The sequence below is a fragment of the Sarcophilus harrisii genome, chromosome 1, assembly GCF_902635505.1.
Source record: "Sarcophilus harrisii chromosome 1, mSarHar1.11, whole genome shotgun sequence".
NCBI lineage: Eukaryota > Metazoa > Chordata > Mammalia > Dasyuromorphia > Dasyuridae > Sarcophilus > Sarcophilus harrisii.
The window spans coordinates 427,837,595-427,856,760 of record NC_045426.1 but is presented as its reverse complement, the minus strand read 5'-3'; the positions used below and the strand labels follow the sequence as shown (position 1 = coordinate 427,856,760).

General features: G+C 32.2%; 1 protein-coding gene across 4 annotated transcripts in view; it reads left to right on the top strand.

Annotated features, from left to right (window-relative positions):
- PIGN (phosphatidylinositol glycan anchor biosynthesis class N) overlaps positions 1-19,166 on the top strand; it is a 194,825-nt gene that overhangs the window by 141,173 nt on the left and 34,486 nt on the right. For all 4 annotated transcript variants that reach the window (XR_004230913.1, XM_031946172.1, XM_031946173.1 and 1 more), the window contains one exon: positions 14,418-14,526. Coding sequence is in view for 3 of the 4 variants with exons in the window: in XM_031946172.1 (XP_031802032.1) it covers positions 14,418-14,526 (109 nt within the window). In the remaining variant the exon portion in view is untranslated. The remainder of the gene's footprint in view (positions 1-14,417; positions 14,527-19,166) is intronic.

The following is a 19,166-nucleotide window of genomic DNA, read 5'->3' as shown; positions in this document are numbered from 1 at the left end:
GCACAAACTTGGTGCTTAATGAATGCTTATTGACTGACTGACAAACACTTTGCTTTCTGTTGAGGATTCAGAAATGATATGTTATCCTAATCTTCCAAAAGAACAGTTCTTACTACATTAGTCTCCTGCTTGAGAATCTTCAGTGGGGCTTTTTTACCTCTAGGATGAAGACAATCACTTCAGCTTCATATAAAGTCCTTCACAAGTTGCCGCTGACTTTGAAACACTACATTTCAGCATACTAGCTCATGTGCTGTGCTCCAAACTTGAAAGCATCCTGTCTCCTGACTTCATGCTTGTGCATAGCTATTTGCTATAGTACCTTCTTCTATTGCCCCTTCTTCTATAATGTCTTTATTATTCTCCCTGCTTGTCAATGCTCTCTCCCACATGAAATCATTTTATATTTATTTATCTGTTAATATGTTGTATTTTCCAATATGATGTAAGCTCCAGGAGAGTGAGTATCGTTTATTTTTTCCTTTCCATTCCTGGTCTAAGCAATATAATAACAGTTATTATTACAATAATTATGAATGTTTTCTTATTAAATTGTATTATCCCATCTACCCTTGACTATGGTCCTTCTTTGTTTGATACTCTTTTTGTCCCCAAGAGAGCTAAAAAAAACAAACAAACAAAAAAAAACTTCATTGTTGTATTATACATTCATTACCATCCCTGATTTATTTTGAGCTTTAATGATTCACAACAGTAATATATGCATGTGTTAAATTATGCCTTATTTTCTGTTTTCTCTAGAATGATTTTCAAGAGAGAATGGTCAATTTCTCCCTAGATTCCTATCATGTCTAATTTCAGAAACAAGTTCCTTCATATTGGTCAAAATCAAGTCCAGAAGAAGTTTCCCTTATCACTGCCTTCTGTTTTAGCAGAATGAAACTATCATTAAAGTGAGTCAGGATTGAAACAGCTATTCTTCTTTAGGCAGAGAGATTCTAACCAATGTTGGGATATTGAAAGTCCTCCATCACTATCATGTCACAAGTTGTATATCATCATGCTTTTGTACCCGGTTTGTGATATGCTATACCTCTATATGCAAAGGAAACCTTCAGGATTCAGCAAAATTTAACTTATAGTTTTGCATATTTCTTCTCCCCAAGAAGTATAGTGACACTGTTGTCTCTTAGGATAGTTTTACTCTTGGCATAGTTACTTCATTGTCATAGTTTTCCTCTATTTCTCTTATCCTGTGGGTTTTAGTAAGTTACCCTTCCGTTTCCTTTTATTCTCCATCCTAAGCCATATAATTCTTGTTCCAGCACTTAGAGACCAGAACATCTATGGGGTAATTGGCACGGGGAACCTGAGAATAGCTAGGTGAGGAAAATGCTGATCAGCCAGAGTCAGGTTTTATAAAAGGTCAGAACCTGTATTCTGTGCTGGAGATGGGGGCAGCAAGACAGGGAGATGCTTGAGAAGGGGAATCAGGGTAAAAGTAAGCATCTATTCTTTTCTCTCCTCCAAGCTTGTATCCTTCAAACTACATTAAATAAAGTTTCCAAAAAGTTGAATATTTCTCCAATCTCATATTTAGGTAGAGAAAAGAAGTATCTACTGGAGTAAATAACCTAGTAAGTATATTATGAATAACAGGTGAAATAACAAGTATCTCTTTGTAGTTGTTGGTTGTAGGGAAAGGGAAATAGTTGCTGGCAGTTGCCTCATTTAATAACAATAACTGTCATATCATAATTTTAGCTTACCATGCCTGTGTCATTAATGTGTGACTTTTGTTGTTTTTTAGTTATTTTTCAGTCATGTCCAATCCCTTGTGACCCCAGTTGGGGTTTTCTTGGCAAAGATACTGGTGTAGTTTGCCATTTCTTTTTCCAACTCATTTTATAGATGAGGAAACTGAGGCAAACAGGGTTAAATGACTTGAATGCATATCTTGTAAGTATCTGAGGCTGAATTTGACCTCAACAAGAGAAGTCTTCTTGACTTCAGACCTGGCACTACTGTGCCATATAAGTGACTCATGCGTCAAATTATATGTGTGTCAAGTAAAACTTTCAAATTCCCAATAATCATAAAATGTTGAAAAACAATATAGATCATAGGTAATAGATTTAGAGCTATAAGGGACCTTAGAGGCCATCAGTCTAATCCATTTTGCAGATAAGGAAATTCTGGCACAGAGAGTTTAAATGACTTTTTTAAGAGTACCATCAAGTTATCCTAAGTAGAATTTAAACTCAAGTGTTGGAATCTTTACAAAGTGTTAAGTCGTTAGAGTTGATAAAGACAATAATTATCTAATTTAGCATGGTTCAGTATGATTGATCTGATCCTAGAAGGAGATGTTATGGGCAAGAACTTGAAACAAGGTACTAAGTATAACTGATAGAAACAATGCTTGTGTTTATACTTTTAGAGAGCTCATATGAGCAAGAAGTATTTAAGTACTCATTGGAGTTCACGCGTTTGGGAGATTTCAGGGTTTAGTATGAGATATCCGAATTCACACCTCCCTTGAAGCTCTCAGGGCCAGAGAGCACTCTGGGAGAAACCCATAATCCCACTCTCTCAGAAGAGATCATATATAAGAAACAGAGGCTCTCTCGAAGAGTTCAGCTGAAAACATTGAGACAGGAGGGTCAAGTCACTTCAGGAGAAGCCCTCTCTCGGAGACGCAACCAGATTCACTTCATCTCACACCACTTTGGTGACTGGGTTTCTGTACTTCCCCCACTGAGACCAAGCTGGTCTGAAAGGCTTTCCAGAAAACTGCCCAGCCCCAGGCCAGGAGGTGCTGGCTGGAGGCTGAAGAAAGCAGAGGCAGAAGCAAGGGACAATCTGCAAGATCTCTTGGAGCCAGGCAGAGAGAGGCCTCTGAGCTAACCGGGCCCAAGGAAAGAGATAAAAAATAAAGATCTGAACTTTTATCACCTGGCTGCATTTGAAGTAATTATTACTTTTAGCTGAAACTAAGGCTGCCTCCAGAAAACCTCCCCAAGAAACCTGCTGAGAGAATCTTCATCTTATATTATAAAGAAGAAAAACACCCCACTCAAGTCTCTTGCCTTACCCACTATGCCACATGTTGCCTCTCTAAGTATCTATCATAATTAAGGTATATAGAGCTATAGAGGTCATATGATTAAGATACCTCATATAATTGCACATACCTATTTTTTTGTACGTGCATTTAGATACCTACAAGTATACTTTCACAGTACTGGAAGCCCTCAGGATTCAGGAAATTTTAATTTGCAGTGTCAACTGGTTATAGTGCAGCATGTTCTCCCCAAGCTGTGATGACACTTTGATACTATCTCTAATTATCTTTTTATATTCAGTGTAATACTTCATGCTGAATAATTTCATTGTCCCTTTTGTCTTGTGTTAAAAAGTATGAATTCTGTTTCCCATCCTTTTCTCCTACTACCTTCTCTCCACCCCAACTATTTTCTTGCCCTCTCTCTGCTTCAGTGGTTTCTAGGCCTGGCTTTCTGGGGTTACCAGCTATTCATTTACTTCTTCCAACCTGTCTCTTTCTCTCTTTACTAAACACCTGTCTCCCCTTTCAGTGCTCACCTCAAATATAAAGAATTGAAGACAGAATAAATCTTACCTTTGCTGCCATAGCAACAACTGCCAGCTGCTTTTTTCCCCACTAGCTTCTGAAGTTTCTTGGTGGTGAGAAAATTGTTTTGCATAAATATCTATGAACTAGGTTACAAAGTGTTGAAGAGGAATATCCGTAATATGAAGGAGGAACATATGCTAAGATATTTGGGGGTTGGCTTACCCTAAAGCCTGCATTCATTATGGTTCTTAGGAATTGATAGGGCTGGGGAATGGAGCTAGAATTTCATTGTTATAAGGAACTTCTCAGATCAAAAAAAAAAAAATAATAACTCCCTCTAATAATATATTGGCACCTTCTCTTCAGTATACAAATTTTAGAGGATTGCTTAGGATATTGAGAAATAAATTATTTTCCTGGGATTACAGTCAAGATGCCTAAGAGGTAGGTGGGACCCAAGTGTTGTGGTTCTGAGGTTAATTCCCTAGGAGTTGATATTATGCTAATATTACAGTAGATATTAACCTTAATGTCTAAATGCATGGTTTCCTTGTTTATTCCTACTTATCTTCTACCTTATAGGGAAGCCAAAGAAGTAATTCATCAACAGAGATTTATAAATTTGGGGAACATTTTTTTCCCTTTGGCATATTTATTTCTTTATAGTAATTTAAATTAATTGTATAAGCAAATATAAGATTGGCACAATTAATCTGTCAGTTACCTCAGACCTATTGCTACAATCAGGATTTTATCTCTGCCCTTACAATCATTACTGTCTTTCTTAAGACAAAAACAACTTCTCTTCCTCTAACAGTGTTAAAATAGACATAATTTGTTAAAAGTTAGCATTTTCTAACTAGAGCTTTTAGAGACTCTGCTCCTCAAAAAACTCAAACATGAGAGCCATGGATGGAAGTAAGAGGCAAATTTCAATTGTTTCTCTCTTTCTTTTCTTTTGTTCTTTTTTTCTCCCTCCCTCCCTCCCTCCCTCTCTCCCTTCCTCCCTTCCTCTTTCCCTATTTCCCTCTCTTCCTTCCTCCCTCCCTGCCTCCCTTCCTTCTTTTCTTTATTTCTTTTTTCTCTTTTTCTTTCTTTCTTCCGTTCTTTCTTTCCTTCCTTCCTTCCTTCTTTCTTTCTCTCTTCCTCTCTTCCCCTCCCTTCTCTCCTTCCATGTTCTCTCTCTGTCTCTGTCTCTGTTTCTGTCTCTCTCTCTGTCTCTCTGTCTCTGTCTCTCTCTCTCTCCATCTTTCCTTCCTTTCTTTCTTTACAAAATCTCTGAGCTAGAAGAGATGTCAGAGGCCTCCTAGTCCAGCCTGTATTTCCTCTACAATGTATTCAGTATATGGGACTTTCTAGTCTTTGGTTGAAGACCTCCAAGGAAATTAACTTCAGATCTTCCTAAAGTAAGTAGCTCATTCAATTTTTTAGGTAGGTCTACTGGTTAGGAAGTTTTTCCTTTTTTATCAGACTTAAAATAGCTACTTTGCCACCCATTGTTCTTAGAACTATTCTCTGTTGCCATCAGATCAGAATACAATAGGACTGTTGTATCCCTAATTCTGGGCATTGCCTCTCATAATGTTTTATAAGATCACATTTTATTGTTTTGAAGGCTTCATCACTGGGTTAGACAATACTGAGTTTTTATGTCACAGAAATATTCTGATCTTTTTTGGGTAAATTTCTATCCAGCTTTGAAAACATCTCTGGTATAACAGAAATCAATAAGGAAATATAATTCCCTTTAGTGTTAGAAATTGCTTTTAAAAAGCAAATGCATTTTATTAAATAAAATAAAGCTTTATATGTCATCTTAATTGTCATGAAATATTTCTCCACTCAAGTGTTCATTGGAAATAGTCTAGATATAATTACTCACTTTGAGATAATCACCCAAAACTTTTTTCTCACTCTAAATATTCTTTAAATTTACTTACATTTCAAATATTGGAGAAAACACATACCACATAGGAGGGGGGGAAGAGAGATGGAAGCCCTGGGAGACCTTACGGCATCAGAGCATATAGAAATATTCAGAAGTCTTTAGGGTAGATGAGCAGATTTTCATGGGGATCTGGAAAGTGCAATAACAGTGTTGGATGGTAAGACCTAGTGCACTTTAAGGTGTGATAACAAAATAGAATATAAAAATCCAGTGTCCCACCTAGAACGTTATATAATTGTCTACTCCTTTCATCCAAATGGTGGAATGGCTCCATCGCTGAACTATGACTGTTAGAAAGAGGGTAATGAATTTAAGGGTTGGAATGAAATAGAGGTTTCATAATTATTGCTAATGAGAGTACATATCAAGAGTCAGCTTTTAGCTAGGAGGCTTGTTCAACTTTAAGAACTAGAAAGCAGGGGATAAAATAAGGAAAGGAAGATCATAACAATTCATGATGCTTGTGCCTTCTGGCCTATGGGCCATGTGTTGGGATACTGGTAGTGAGCCGACTCTGATGAGCTCAGGGAAGATTTCAGTGCTCTTTGGCATTTATTGCACTATAAAAGGCCCTTTGATATTTCAAGATGGTTAAAAAGTGCTAATTTTTTATGTAAAGTGAAAATGAAATCATTTTGACTTTATGAAATATTGGTAGTGAGCCGACTGGGATGAGCTCAGGGAAGATTTCAGTGCTCTTTGGCATTTATTGCACTATAAAAGGCCCTTTGATATTTCAAGATGGTTAAAAAGTGCTAATTTTTTATGTAAAGTGAAAATGAAATCATTTTGACTTTATGAAATATATTTATTTGTATCTTTATTACTACCTTTTGCTTACTATTAAAATATAATAATATGGGGTAGCTAGGTGGTACAGTAAGTAAAGCACCATCCTGGAAGTCAGGAAGTCCTCAGTTCAAATCTGGCCTCAGATACTTAACACTTCCTAACTGTGTGACCCTGGGCAAGTCACTTAACACCAAATGCCTCTAAACTAAATAAATAAATATAATCTAATATTATATAATAATATGAAACCCATGGACTTTTTTGAAGATTTATTTAAATGAGTTAACAAAAACATAGGTCAGGGATTTTTAGAAGTGATAAAGCAGTGTTAACTATTCTGTCTTTGTTTTCCTTTCCACTCTTTAAAAATTTTAAAAAAAAAATACCATGGATGATGATTATTAATACATAAATGAACTAAGATTTTTACTCAAATTCTTTTTTTTAGTATTTGTCTTTAGTCAAGGTTTGAGTCAAATATAATGAAGCAGGCTTTTTAGCTTAGTCCATCTAGATTTGGAGATTTTTTTTCATAAGATAAATCATTTGGGGCTTGATTAACTTCTTTCCAGATAAGATTATATAGGTTATCTATTTCTTATTTTGAATTTTTGTTTTTGTTATTGATTGCATCCATTTCCTATAAATTTTTCAGTTATTTTGGTATGTCATTGGAATATTGGTTTTCTTCATTTTTATAAGTTAGGTATATATTCTTTTTTATTTGTTAATTTGGGTTTCTCCCTTTTTGGGGGGGTAAGATTAATGTTTTTTGTCTTAAAATAGTTAACCCTTTGATTTGCTTTTAGTTCACTTTTTTAAAATTGTGGTTCTAGCCAATTCATCTTGAATTCTAAAAGTTCTTATTCTTGTTTGCACAGTGTTAATTTGTTGTTTTCCTAGGATTTTGAAAAAACTTTTTTAAAAATACAAAACTCAGTTCACAAGTCCCCCCTTTTTTTCCTTTCAGTTCAGCAATATCAATTAACATTTATTAAAGTCTATCATGTAGAGTGCTAACAAATATGTATATAAGCAATAAGCAAAACAATCCCTGCCCTTGTGTATATTGTTGAGCAATAAAATGTACAGATAGCTAAGTAAAAATAAAGTGCATATAAACTAATCAAAGTAAAGGCATTCATAATAGACGATATCAGGGAAAGCCTTATGGAAGCTATGTCACCTGCCCTGTTCTTTGAAGGAAGGCAGAGATTCTTTTTTTTTTTTTTTAATTATAATAACTTTTTATTGACAGAACCATGCCAGAGTAATTTTTTACAACATTATCCCTTCCACTCACTTCTGTAACAATTTTTCCCCTCTCTCCCTCCACCCCTTCCCCTAGATGGCAACCAATCCCATATATGTTAAATATGTCGCAGTATATCCTAGATACAATATATATGTGCAGAATCAAACAGTTTTCTTGTTGCACAGGGAGAACTGGATTCAGAAGGTAAAAATAACCCGGGAAGAAAAACAAAAATGCAAACAGTTTACATTCATTTCCCAGTGTTCTTTCTTTGGGTGTAGCTGCTTCTGTCTATCATTGATCAATTGAAACTGAGTTAGATCTTCTCTTTTTCAAAGAAATCCACTTCCATCAGAATACATCTTCACACAGTATTATTGTTGAAGTATATAATGATCTCTTGGTTCTGCTCATTTCACTTAGCATCAGTTCATGTAAGTCTCTCCAAGTCTCTCTGTATTCATCCTAGCTGGTCATTTCTTACGGAACAATCATATTCCATAACATTCATATACCACAATTTACCCAACCATTCTCCAATTGATGGGCATCCATTCATTTTCCAGTTTCTAGCCACTACAAAGAGGGCTGCCACAAACATTTTGGCACATACTGGTCCCTTTCCCTTCTTTAGTATCTCTTTGGGGTATAAGCCCAGTAGTAGCACTGCTGGGTCAAAGGGTATGCTCAGTGTGATAACTTTTTGGGCATAATTCCAGATTGCTCTCCAGAATGGTTGGATTTGTTCACAACTCTACCAACAATACATCAGTGTCCCAGTTTTCCCGCATCCCCTCCAACATTCATCATTATTTTTTCCTGTCATCTTAGCCAATCTGACAGGTGTGTAGAGGTTCTCAGAGTTGTCTTAATTTGCATTTCTCTGATCAATAGTGATTTGGAACACTTTCATATGAGTGGTAATAGTTTCAATTTCATCATCTGAAAATTGTTCACATGAAGGCAGAGATTCTAAGAAGAGAATGTGAAGAAAGGGAGAACATTCTTGTCATGGGGAATGATTATATAAAGATTGCAAAATGGATGACTAGAATGTTGTGTATGGAGAACAGTTAGCAGGCAACTTTGATTAGAAAGGAGAGCATATAAAAATGACCACTGAAATGAGTAATTATTATTATTGGTATAAGAATTAAGTAAGGTCAGGGTTTTTTGTTTGGTTGGCTTTTGGTGACCTGTGTCCCATAAGCTGAAAATCCAGACTTAAATGGACCTGATTCAGTTTTGGAGTTATCCCTACAAAAATCACATTTATTTGTTAGTTTCAAGTGTTCAAAGATATAAATTTTCTACTAAAGACTATTTTAACTATCTCAAAAATCTTGCTGTGTTTTGTAATTACTTATATCCTCCCTTTATTTTTTATAATTTAATCTTTTGACTCATCATTAAGATAAGATTTATCTTATCATATCCATTTATATGTACATCTTTTGTTCATATTTCCTTTATTGGTTACATTGTCTTTATGTTTTTGTCCTTAAAACATATGTCTGTTGCTGCCTTTTCACATGTATTTGAGTTCTTTTTTTATCTGACACATAATTTTTTTGGCATAAATTTTATAGAAGCCTAAAAAATACATATAATCCCTAATTAGCTTTCTGAAGTTTCATGTAAGTCAATGCAATTTACTTTTTATGATATTTTGTTCAGATGTGTAACTTCTTTTTTATCTTTCTGTTGAATTTCTCAAGCTATTAATAGGAATATTATACTTGCCCAGTATTTGTGTCTTCCTCTTTAAATCTTTTCCCTTTTTAGTTAGTCTTACTTAGAAGACTTTTCTTGTTATGACATTTGATTCTAGTATTCAATACTATTATTAATTTTCCACCTTGACTTTAATCATAATATAGTTTTTCTTCTTAGCCCTCTTAATGGTGTCTACCTTTGTTTTTGTCATCTAAGACATTATGATTGTAACTTTTGCTTTTTTTGATTCAACTAGTGTTGAATTTTATTCTAGTTCTTTATTTAGAATTTGCATGAGGCCTTATGTTTTAGATATATAAGAAACAAATGATTAGATTTTGTTTTCTAACTAGAATTAGTGAATTCATCCTAGTAATATTTATTAAAATTTTTCTTTCTCCTTCATCACATCTTGTTACATTATTTTTTTCTCTTTTTGTTAGCTCAGGGTATGTTATACTACCTATTTTGTATTGTTTTGTTTTTAACAGCCCAATGTTACTTCCTTCATTCTTCTGTACTTATTGCCATAGCACCACAATACAAAAAGAACTGCCCCTCCTTCAAAAAAATCCCCAAAACAATCAAACACAAATTCACCAATGGCAGATTCCAGGTTCTATATTTACTTATATAATTATTTTAATCCATAGGGTTCAGATAAGAGTATAGCTTAATAATCACCTTCTCTCCTTTATTCTACACCTTAGTATTAATTGTTACTTGAGGTGCCCAAATTTAATAAGTATTTTCCTTTCCTTACATTTAGTCTTGTAGATTATCTGGTTGTGAGGGATAAGGCAGTGTCAGGTACTACACTAAGCACTCTACATATATTATCTTGTTTTATTCTTACAACAGTTCTTAGGATTAGATACTGTCATTATCCCCATTTCACAGTTGAGGAAATTGAGTCAGAGGTTAAATGACTCAACTAGTCACACAGTTGATAAATATCAGAAGTTACATTTGAACTCATACCTTCCTGATTCCAGATGTAGCCCCCTGTCTACTAATGTCTCTAATTATTTCTCTGTTATTTTCAAAGAATATTCCCCTCAAATTTCTAATCGTTTTGTTTTTAATGATCCTTATACTTGATATGACTTAGGAACTTTGTCACCCACTTATTACATATAAACACTTAGTGATCTATAATTCATTACTTGCCTTCAAGAATAAATTACTTGTTAAACTCTCACTTTTTGGCAAATTTGCATGTCATTCACTGCTTAGTTCTGTATTTTTCAACAGAAAAGAATTACATTTTTTGACATCATTGAAGAATTATATTTCCTTATGATATATATTCAATTCTGCAGCATAAATGACTTAACAATTTTAGGTGATTTCTACTGTATTTGAGTAGATTTTGTTTTCTGCAATCAATCAGTAGTTTTGCACAATTCAAACTTCTGCTTTTTAAAAGAATTGCTTCTCCATCATTTCTATTTGCAAGAGTATATCCAATATCAAAGTTTCAAACTTGGCATCCATATTGCTGGATGAGGTAAACTTTGGGTTACTCTATGTCAGCATTTTAGAGATTTTATCTATCAATCAATTAACATAGTGCTCTCTATTCCTGATACTTCTAATCTGATTTTTTTAATATTCTTTACTGAAAAATGACATCCACCAGCATCCATCTATTTTTTCACATTTTTCTGAAACTTCAATAACTCTCTAGTACATTTATTGAGCTGTTTCTAAAGCACCTTTAATAGGTACAGAACTAAATTCTTCTACTTTTGTTATTAATATTTTTTCTCTTTGTTTACTCACAACTAAATTTGGATCTGATTACACAAAGACGAAAGGTAATCCTTTTCTATAAATTTTCTACTAAAGACCATTTTAACTATCTCAGAAATCTTGCTGTGTTTTGTAATTACTTATATCCTCCCTTTATTGTTTTTTATAATTTAATCTTTTGACTCATCATTAAGATAAGATTTATCTTATCATATCCATTTATATGTACATCTTTTGTTCATATTTCCTTTATTGGTTACATTGTCTTTATGTTTTTGTCCTTAAAACATATGCCTGTTGCTGCCTTTTCAGCAACAATTCTTCTAAAAAGAAGAAACAGATTGAAAGTGGAAAATATTTAAAGCAAATGTATTGAATAAAATACTCCACTTTCTATAAAAGCATTAATATATTCTCTCCCTTCGAGCAATGGTCAAGGAACACAAGAAAACACTTTATATAGAAAGAAATCCATACTGTTGACAATTGGGGGTAGAGGGTAGAGCAATAAACTCCACTTGAGAGCCTTCCTTTATAGAGGTCAGACCATGGACTTTGAAACTCATTGAATTTTTCATCTGTAGCTCTGCTTGATTTCTGCTCCACAGAACTCTCTAGATACTCTCTATGGATTACTCTCTATGGATCTGTTCCTCTTCGGCTCCTTTTTTGTGTGTTGTCTTTCCCTTTTAGATAATAAGCTCCTTGAAAGCAAGGAATGCCCTCCTTATTTTTTATCCCTAAGCTTATCACATTGCCTGGCACAAAGTATATTCTTAATAAATATTTATTGAATTACTACCTGAAAAAAATATTCAAATTCTGTAAACATAATAGAAATAAAAATCAACTTAGCATTATTATATATTATTTTATATCCACTACAATAGCAAAAGGAGAGAATTGCCAGAATCTAATTATAGTTTTAAGATATTACGTGTGCATGTATGTGTGTATGTATGTATATATATATATATTTACATATATATATGTGTGTGTTTGTGTGTGTGTATACGTAAATATAATTGGATTATGTATGTAATGTATTATATATATAATATGTATACACATAGGTGTATGGCTTAGACATATGTGCAATGCATATAATTTGTGTATGCATTATATATGTCTAATAATTTAAAACTTCTCTAAGAACTGCATTATGGCGGATACCTTGTATGAATTTAAATATTGCTGAGGATATGGAGAAGCAGGGACTTTAATCATTTGTTTACATATTGTAGACTAGTACAAATGTTTTAGAAAGTAATACAGCATTAAATCCTGTGAGTCACAAAACTTATTATATATTTTATGCTAGAAATTCCATTTCTAGGATTCTATCTTGACAATATCATATGGGTAGGGGAAAAGGGCAGAGAAAAGACCCTGCATGAAAAAGATTGATAGTTCCTTTATACGTGGTAGCAAGCTATTGGAAAACAACCTATATGTTCAACAAATGGAAAATGCCTGGATAAAGTATGTTTTTTTAAAAATATATTGAAATATTGCTGAAAATGCTCAATCTTAAGCATATAAGGAAATATTAAAAAATTTATTTGAAGCAGTGAAGCTTGAAATTAGCAGAGCCATGATATTTCTCATATTGATCCTTTTCTTTCTATTCACATAGTTGTACTTTATTCACCTATATCCAAATTTAGGCCCTCATCTACACTAGATTATATTATAACTGCTTACTTGATCTCCATACCTCTAGTCTTTTCTTTCTCCAATATCTATTCTGTAAATCTTGCCAAGTGGATATTCTCTTTCCCCTAAATAGACATAGCCTATTATTCTTATAAAAAAGGATAACCACATATGAAAAAGATAGCAAGTATGACAAAAAAAATTTGGAGTGGAGGGGGCAAAATTTGAGAATCATTCTTCTTACTTTCTAGGAAATTATATTAGGGTTTGAGTAGTGATGCGGTGAGAAAGATAGTCTAAATTTGCCCTTAATGCTTTCTGGTGATTTAGGTTTGCATTTCCAACTTTCAATAGTTGTTTTCCCCATGGAAATCTTCCTACCTTCTCAAACACTATTTGTCTAACACATTTATTCATCATTCTACCTGCCCTCCCCCCACCTCGCAAACAAACCTTACTACTCTTTCTGAATTTCTTTAGTTTGACCTTAAAAAAACTGTATGATAAATGTGAACTCTCCATTACCTTTTTCTCCTCTGTCTACTTCTTTCTCCTTTATTTTACACATATTCACCAAGACATCCAGGCCTTAAAATGTAGAATCATCTCAGTTTCTCCTTATAATTAACCCATATCCAAAAATTATTTTTCCATAACAATATACCTTATATCCTTCCTTTTTTGTTTCTAGGTGAATATTCTTAACTACACATCAGACTGTATCACATAATCACAATCCTCCACCATACTCCAAAGCTTTCACTGATGTTCTCTTTCTTCTAGACTGAATTATGAAGGAGGAAGAAAGGAAAGAGGAAGGAAAGCTCAGAGATGACATTGCATCAAGGAATCCTGAAAGAATAATTTTGCTTAATTCTATTTAATTTATTTTAGTGAATAGTAGATACCTATTCTATCTAAGGCAATATGCTTAGTTGCTGAAAATGGAAAGACAAAAATAAAAATAGCTCTTACCCTAAAGGGGCTTACGTTTTACATCATACCAATGAAATTGACATCTAGCTTTTACACCAAACAATTACCTGCAAAACCCATCTCCTTTCTATATATTATACACAATTGTCTATGGCTTCTGTGTAGGTATATAATCAGTTTTTAAACTGTACGTAAAAATATAGAATGAAGATCTTTGTAAAGATATTGTAAAGATCTGTAAAGATAAAGGTAGAATTATGTACCATATATAACATGGGAACAGTGCTGAAAAGAGAATATTCTTAAGTAGTAGCCACATTTATATCGTCAATAGCTTTTCTTAGCTACCTAAATACATTGTGGGCCAAAGTACTAAAATTTACAGGTTTAGGGTTATATTTTTAGTAAAAATGGGTAGAGGAATATTTCTATCATATTTTGTGGAGTACAAGCTATAGTATAATCAAAGAAGATTATGTCTTGGTCTTTCCCAAGTATTAAGAACTCATATTTCATGAGAAAAAAAATCATTGGAAAGCTTTAAAAATAGTGCTGAAAATCTGATTATCATTGTAAATATTAGCTTTATGTGTTTATAGGGTAACACAGACATAAAAGATGGTATCTTTTACATATGAATTAAAAAATAAATATCGTTTCCTGTTATCCTACCTTGTTTTTTTTTTTTTTACTTGAATCAATTTATAAAAAGCAATCATATATAATAAAGTAATACTTCAAGTAATTTTGATGAAGTGTTTATTTTATTAATTGGTCTTTTTTATTTTTTTATTTGTTTCCAGATGGTGGGTATACTTATTTCCACATATATTGTGAACAGTACTCATAGTAGTCTTCTTCAGAAACAAGGTCTGCCTCAAATTAACCAGATTGTTAGCTGGACAATACTAGGTAAGATATATTTTAACCAAATGAAGATGACTTTCAAGGAAATGGAGCCATTTATATTACTTTTGTTTGGTGCTACTTATTTGTCATTAATTTTTATTATACAGATATTTAAAGAAAAAGAAATTGCATAGCATTAGGTAAATTTATATTACCAACAGTTGTAGTTTTCTTGCCAGAAAAATATCAAAACTCTTGTGAGCATGCATATGTTGTTGTGAATTGGTTCAGAAAATATTTGTGGTCTGATAATAATGAATTGTATTTAACATCTGTTAATTTCTACAGTCATACCAGAAAAGAAAAGCAGAATCTATATAGTTGTCATGACCGATTTTCATCTGAATTCATAATTTCTCAGTATCTCTTTCCATATGGAGTAGGACACAAAATTAACTATTTCTTATTGCTAAAGAAGGAAAATTCTTTAGTCAACTTGGAGTTTATTGCATATTTTGTCAAGCCTGGTAAGGGATTCAAAATAGATTTCTGTACATAAATATTGACATTTCAAAATATAGAAATTTATTTGAAAAAGAAAAAATACTATTTGAGTATTTCATCATTTTTCTTTTGGGAATAATTTGATTTTTTTAAAGATTGGGGCATGAGAATGGAGGGAGATGGGGAAAAAAGATTCCTTGTAGTAATTTGTATTTGCATTTTAACACAGTATTTTCTTTCTTCTTATTTTGGTTAGTTTATTGTCATATGTTTAGAAAATAAACAGAAATTTTCCAAATTAAATGAGATTCAGTTCCAAAGGGGAAATAGAAGCAGTGAAAAAAAATAAACTATGTAAGATTTAATGCCCTTTAAAAATTTTAATATTTCTTTGTCTTTTTCATTAGCAGAAGATTAAGACTAAAAAAAGACTATAAAAGAATCCAGGATAAAGAAGTAGTAGCAGAAGCATATCTAGACCTAAAAATCTATCTTCTATAAGATCTTTTTTTGTTCCCTTTCCAAATGTACCCACTACTTTTTACCTATTCTATCTGACTATATTTGCATTATAGGATTTTAGAGATGGATGATACCTGAATGAGCATGTAGTCTGAAAATTCCATTTTATTGAAGAAACTAAGAATTAGAGAATTGATGGCATTCACCCAGGGCCACATACTATTGGTGACTAAACTAGAAAAAGAACACAGATCTTCTGACTCAATGCTTTTATCATCATACCATGCTGCTCATTCAGATATCTTTTTGACAAATGTTAACCAATATATTAACCAATAACCTTGTGTCATTTTTTAGTGCAAATGATGTAAACTTTAAAATGTATTCCCATAATTATTCTTCATTACTCATCATTTACAGTTTTAATAGATACATAGAATGAAGCATCACAGAAATCATACTTTATTTTTCCAAAACTGTGGAGAAAACTGTGAAGGAAAAAGTTGTACATGAGAAACATTGAACTAAAATGAAACCCTCATACTTGTACAACCTCACAAGGATACTCATAACCAATATAGTCTTATATATAAATAAATTACATATATATATATGGAATCTATTTGGGTTCACCATGATCCATAGACTGCATAACAAACATACTAACTCATATAAATGAGCTAAACCATGAGCTGTCAGCCACTATCCCCCTATTTCCAGAGAGACTATGGAAGACTTGTTTCTGAAGTAATAATAATCATAATTGACATTATAGAAACCTACATAGGCATATTTCAGAATTCTCATAGTATTTGGGGGACATTCTATTCAATTAATTGTCATATGACTTTTTGTCATTTAGTCCTTTGCAGAGATGTTTGCCTGAACATAAGTCACATCTCTTCCAACTCCTTGGAATTGTAGGAAAGCTAAAAGGTTGAACCAGCTGTAGGCTTGTAATAAAAGAGAAAAGATGGATGTTCTAACTTCAGCTATGTGATCTTGGGCAAATATTTCAATTCTATTGTTTCTTCATTTTATAAAATAAGACTATTGAAATAGATGATCTCTAAGATCCCTTCAGTTCTAAAGTCCTATAAATAGTTCATGTTAATAACTATTCACTTTTTATCCATGTTTATTGCTTTTCTGGTAAAAGATCCATAGTACCAGGGAGAAGAAAAAATGATTCTGAATTTGTTGCTTTATATAATTCATGTTTAAAATCTTAAGTACTATAAGAACAGCTTGTTTCACATATGTAAAACTATTGTACATGATTAAAATGTATTTTATATTTTTTTTCCAAAAAGGCCGAGTAGTTTATAGAGAGTTGGCCTCAAAGCCAGGAAGACCTAAATTTAAATTCCATCTCTGAAACATTCTGGTTTTGTGACCTTGGGCAAATCACTTAATGTCTATGTGTTAGTCATCTTTTTAAGACTACAAATTGCAAAGAATGTGCTACCTTCATTAATGGAGGGAATTTCCTTACTTCTTAGTTCCTTATATGAATGAATACCTAGGTACTGTTCCTATTCCTTTATTTTTTTTCCATTTTATGTATATAATGCAAATAAGCCATTATTACTTCACTTAAGTATGGAATATATTATTTCATTGTACCTTTAATCTGGGCTTTATATTCAGTAAAAAGTAAAGAAGTGTTTCCCATGGTCAGTCAATAACAAAAAAAATTTTTTTTTTCTTAAGGTGAAGCAGGGAGTATTAGAAAATAGTTCTCTCATTTCCACAGGTTTTTTTTTTTTTTTTATCATGGTATGAAAATAACACTAAATTCTCTTTTTTTAAAATTTAATTATACTTTATTTTAACATTGATTTTTAGCAAGTTTGCATTCCAAATTTTCTCCTTTCTCCACTGAGAAGGCAAGCAATATGATATCAATTATACATGTGAAATCATGTAGAACATTTCTATCTTAGTTATATTATAAAAATTTTTTAAATTAAATTAAGTGAAAAAAGTATGCTTCAGCCTGTATTCAGAGTCCCATCAGCTCTCTCTCAGGAGATGGATAGCAATTTTTTTTTTTTATCATGAGTTCTTTGGAATTGTCTTGGATCATGATATTTTGAATTCTTAAAGATTATGTGAATGGAATATAGCTGTGTCTGTGAAACTTCAAGTATATAATTAATAACATCCTATATTTAGGGTGTTTTCTAAGGTCTAGTTTCACTGAGTGAAGTGGCTCAGAAAGAGGAGAAAGAATATAAGAGGAGGGTTTTTTCAGGAAGAAATAGTCATAAACAAAGCAAACTTTAAACTTCGAGAGGGGTAATAAAGAAAAAGTTGGAATGGGGAGGTAAGAAAAAGCAGTCAATCATTTGGGATACAGAGAGAAAGTAATAGTGAAGAAAAAGTATAGAGATTAACATGGTGAAAAAAAAAAAACTGTCGAAACTGTGAATGTTAATAGTATACACTCACCTATAGAACAAAAGAGGCTAGTAGAATGGATTAGAAAGCAAGCCCAACAACATGTTATTTGCAAGAAATACCTGAAACAAAGTCTCACACAGAGTTATAATAAAGAATTAGAATAAAATCTATGATGCCGTAGCTGAACAACAGCAACAACAATAACAAAAACCAAGCAGCAAAAATATTAATTATATTTTCACATCAGGTAATAGTAAAAATAGACTTCATTAAAAGATAAAACAAAAATTACATTTTGCTGGAAGATGATATAGACAGCAAACATTTAATTATTTCACATATTTATATGATATGGAATAGCTTATAAATACTTAAAGAAAATACTACATGAATTATAAGGAAAACTAGACAATAAAGCTATTATGGGAACTACAATTTTCTCATATCAACCTTACATAAACCTAACAAAAAAAGAAAAAAATAAAGAAATTAATAACATGAATGGAATTTTAGAAAAATTAGATATAGACCTAGCAGTTATCAAAATGAGACAGAAAAGAATATGCATATATCTCAGCTATACATGGCACTTAAACAAAAATTGATCTTGTATTGGGACATAAAACATCAAACACATGAAAAAAAGCAGATATATTATGTATATCTTTTAATGATCACAATCCAATAAATTATATTAAGTAAAGGACCTTTGAAAAAGACACTGAAGTCAACTAGAGGCTAAATTATTCCTAAAGAATTGAGAGGTCAAAAATAAAAGCATAATAACAAGAGAAAACTTCATTAAAGTTAATGACAGCACTGATACAATCCATTCTTTTTTCAATATTGCTAAAGCAGTTTTTGGAGGAATTTTTTTTTAATCTCTAAACACTTTTATTAGTCAAAGACAATCAATGAATCAGAAATGAAACTAAAAATATTTGAAAGCCAACAAATTTTAAAATCTCCACTAAATACCAAAATAGAAACACTGAAAGTTAAGGAAATTAAACAAAACTGAAAACAAAGAATTCATTGAAATTAAAACTAATTAAAAAAAAAAAACAATCAGATATATAAAAAAGAAGAGGAAAGCCAGGTTGCCAGTATCAAAAAGGAAAAAGGAAAATACACAATAAATAATATATATATATATATATATATATATATATATATATATATATATATATTAAAAACTAGTTTCCTTAACTCTGAGGCAACAAAAGCAATAGCTTAACTGAATAAGTGAATATTTACAAAAAATAATTCAAATTAACAGATCAAGAAACAGAGATTTAAACAACTTAATTTCAGAGGAAGAACTTGAACAA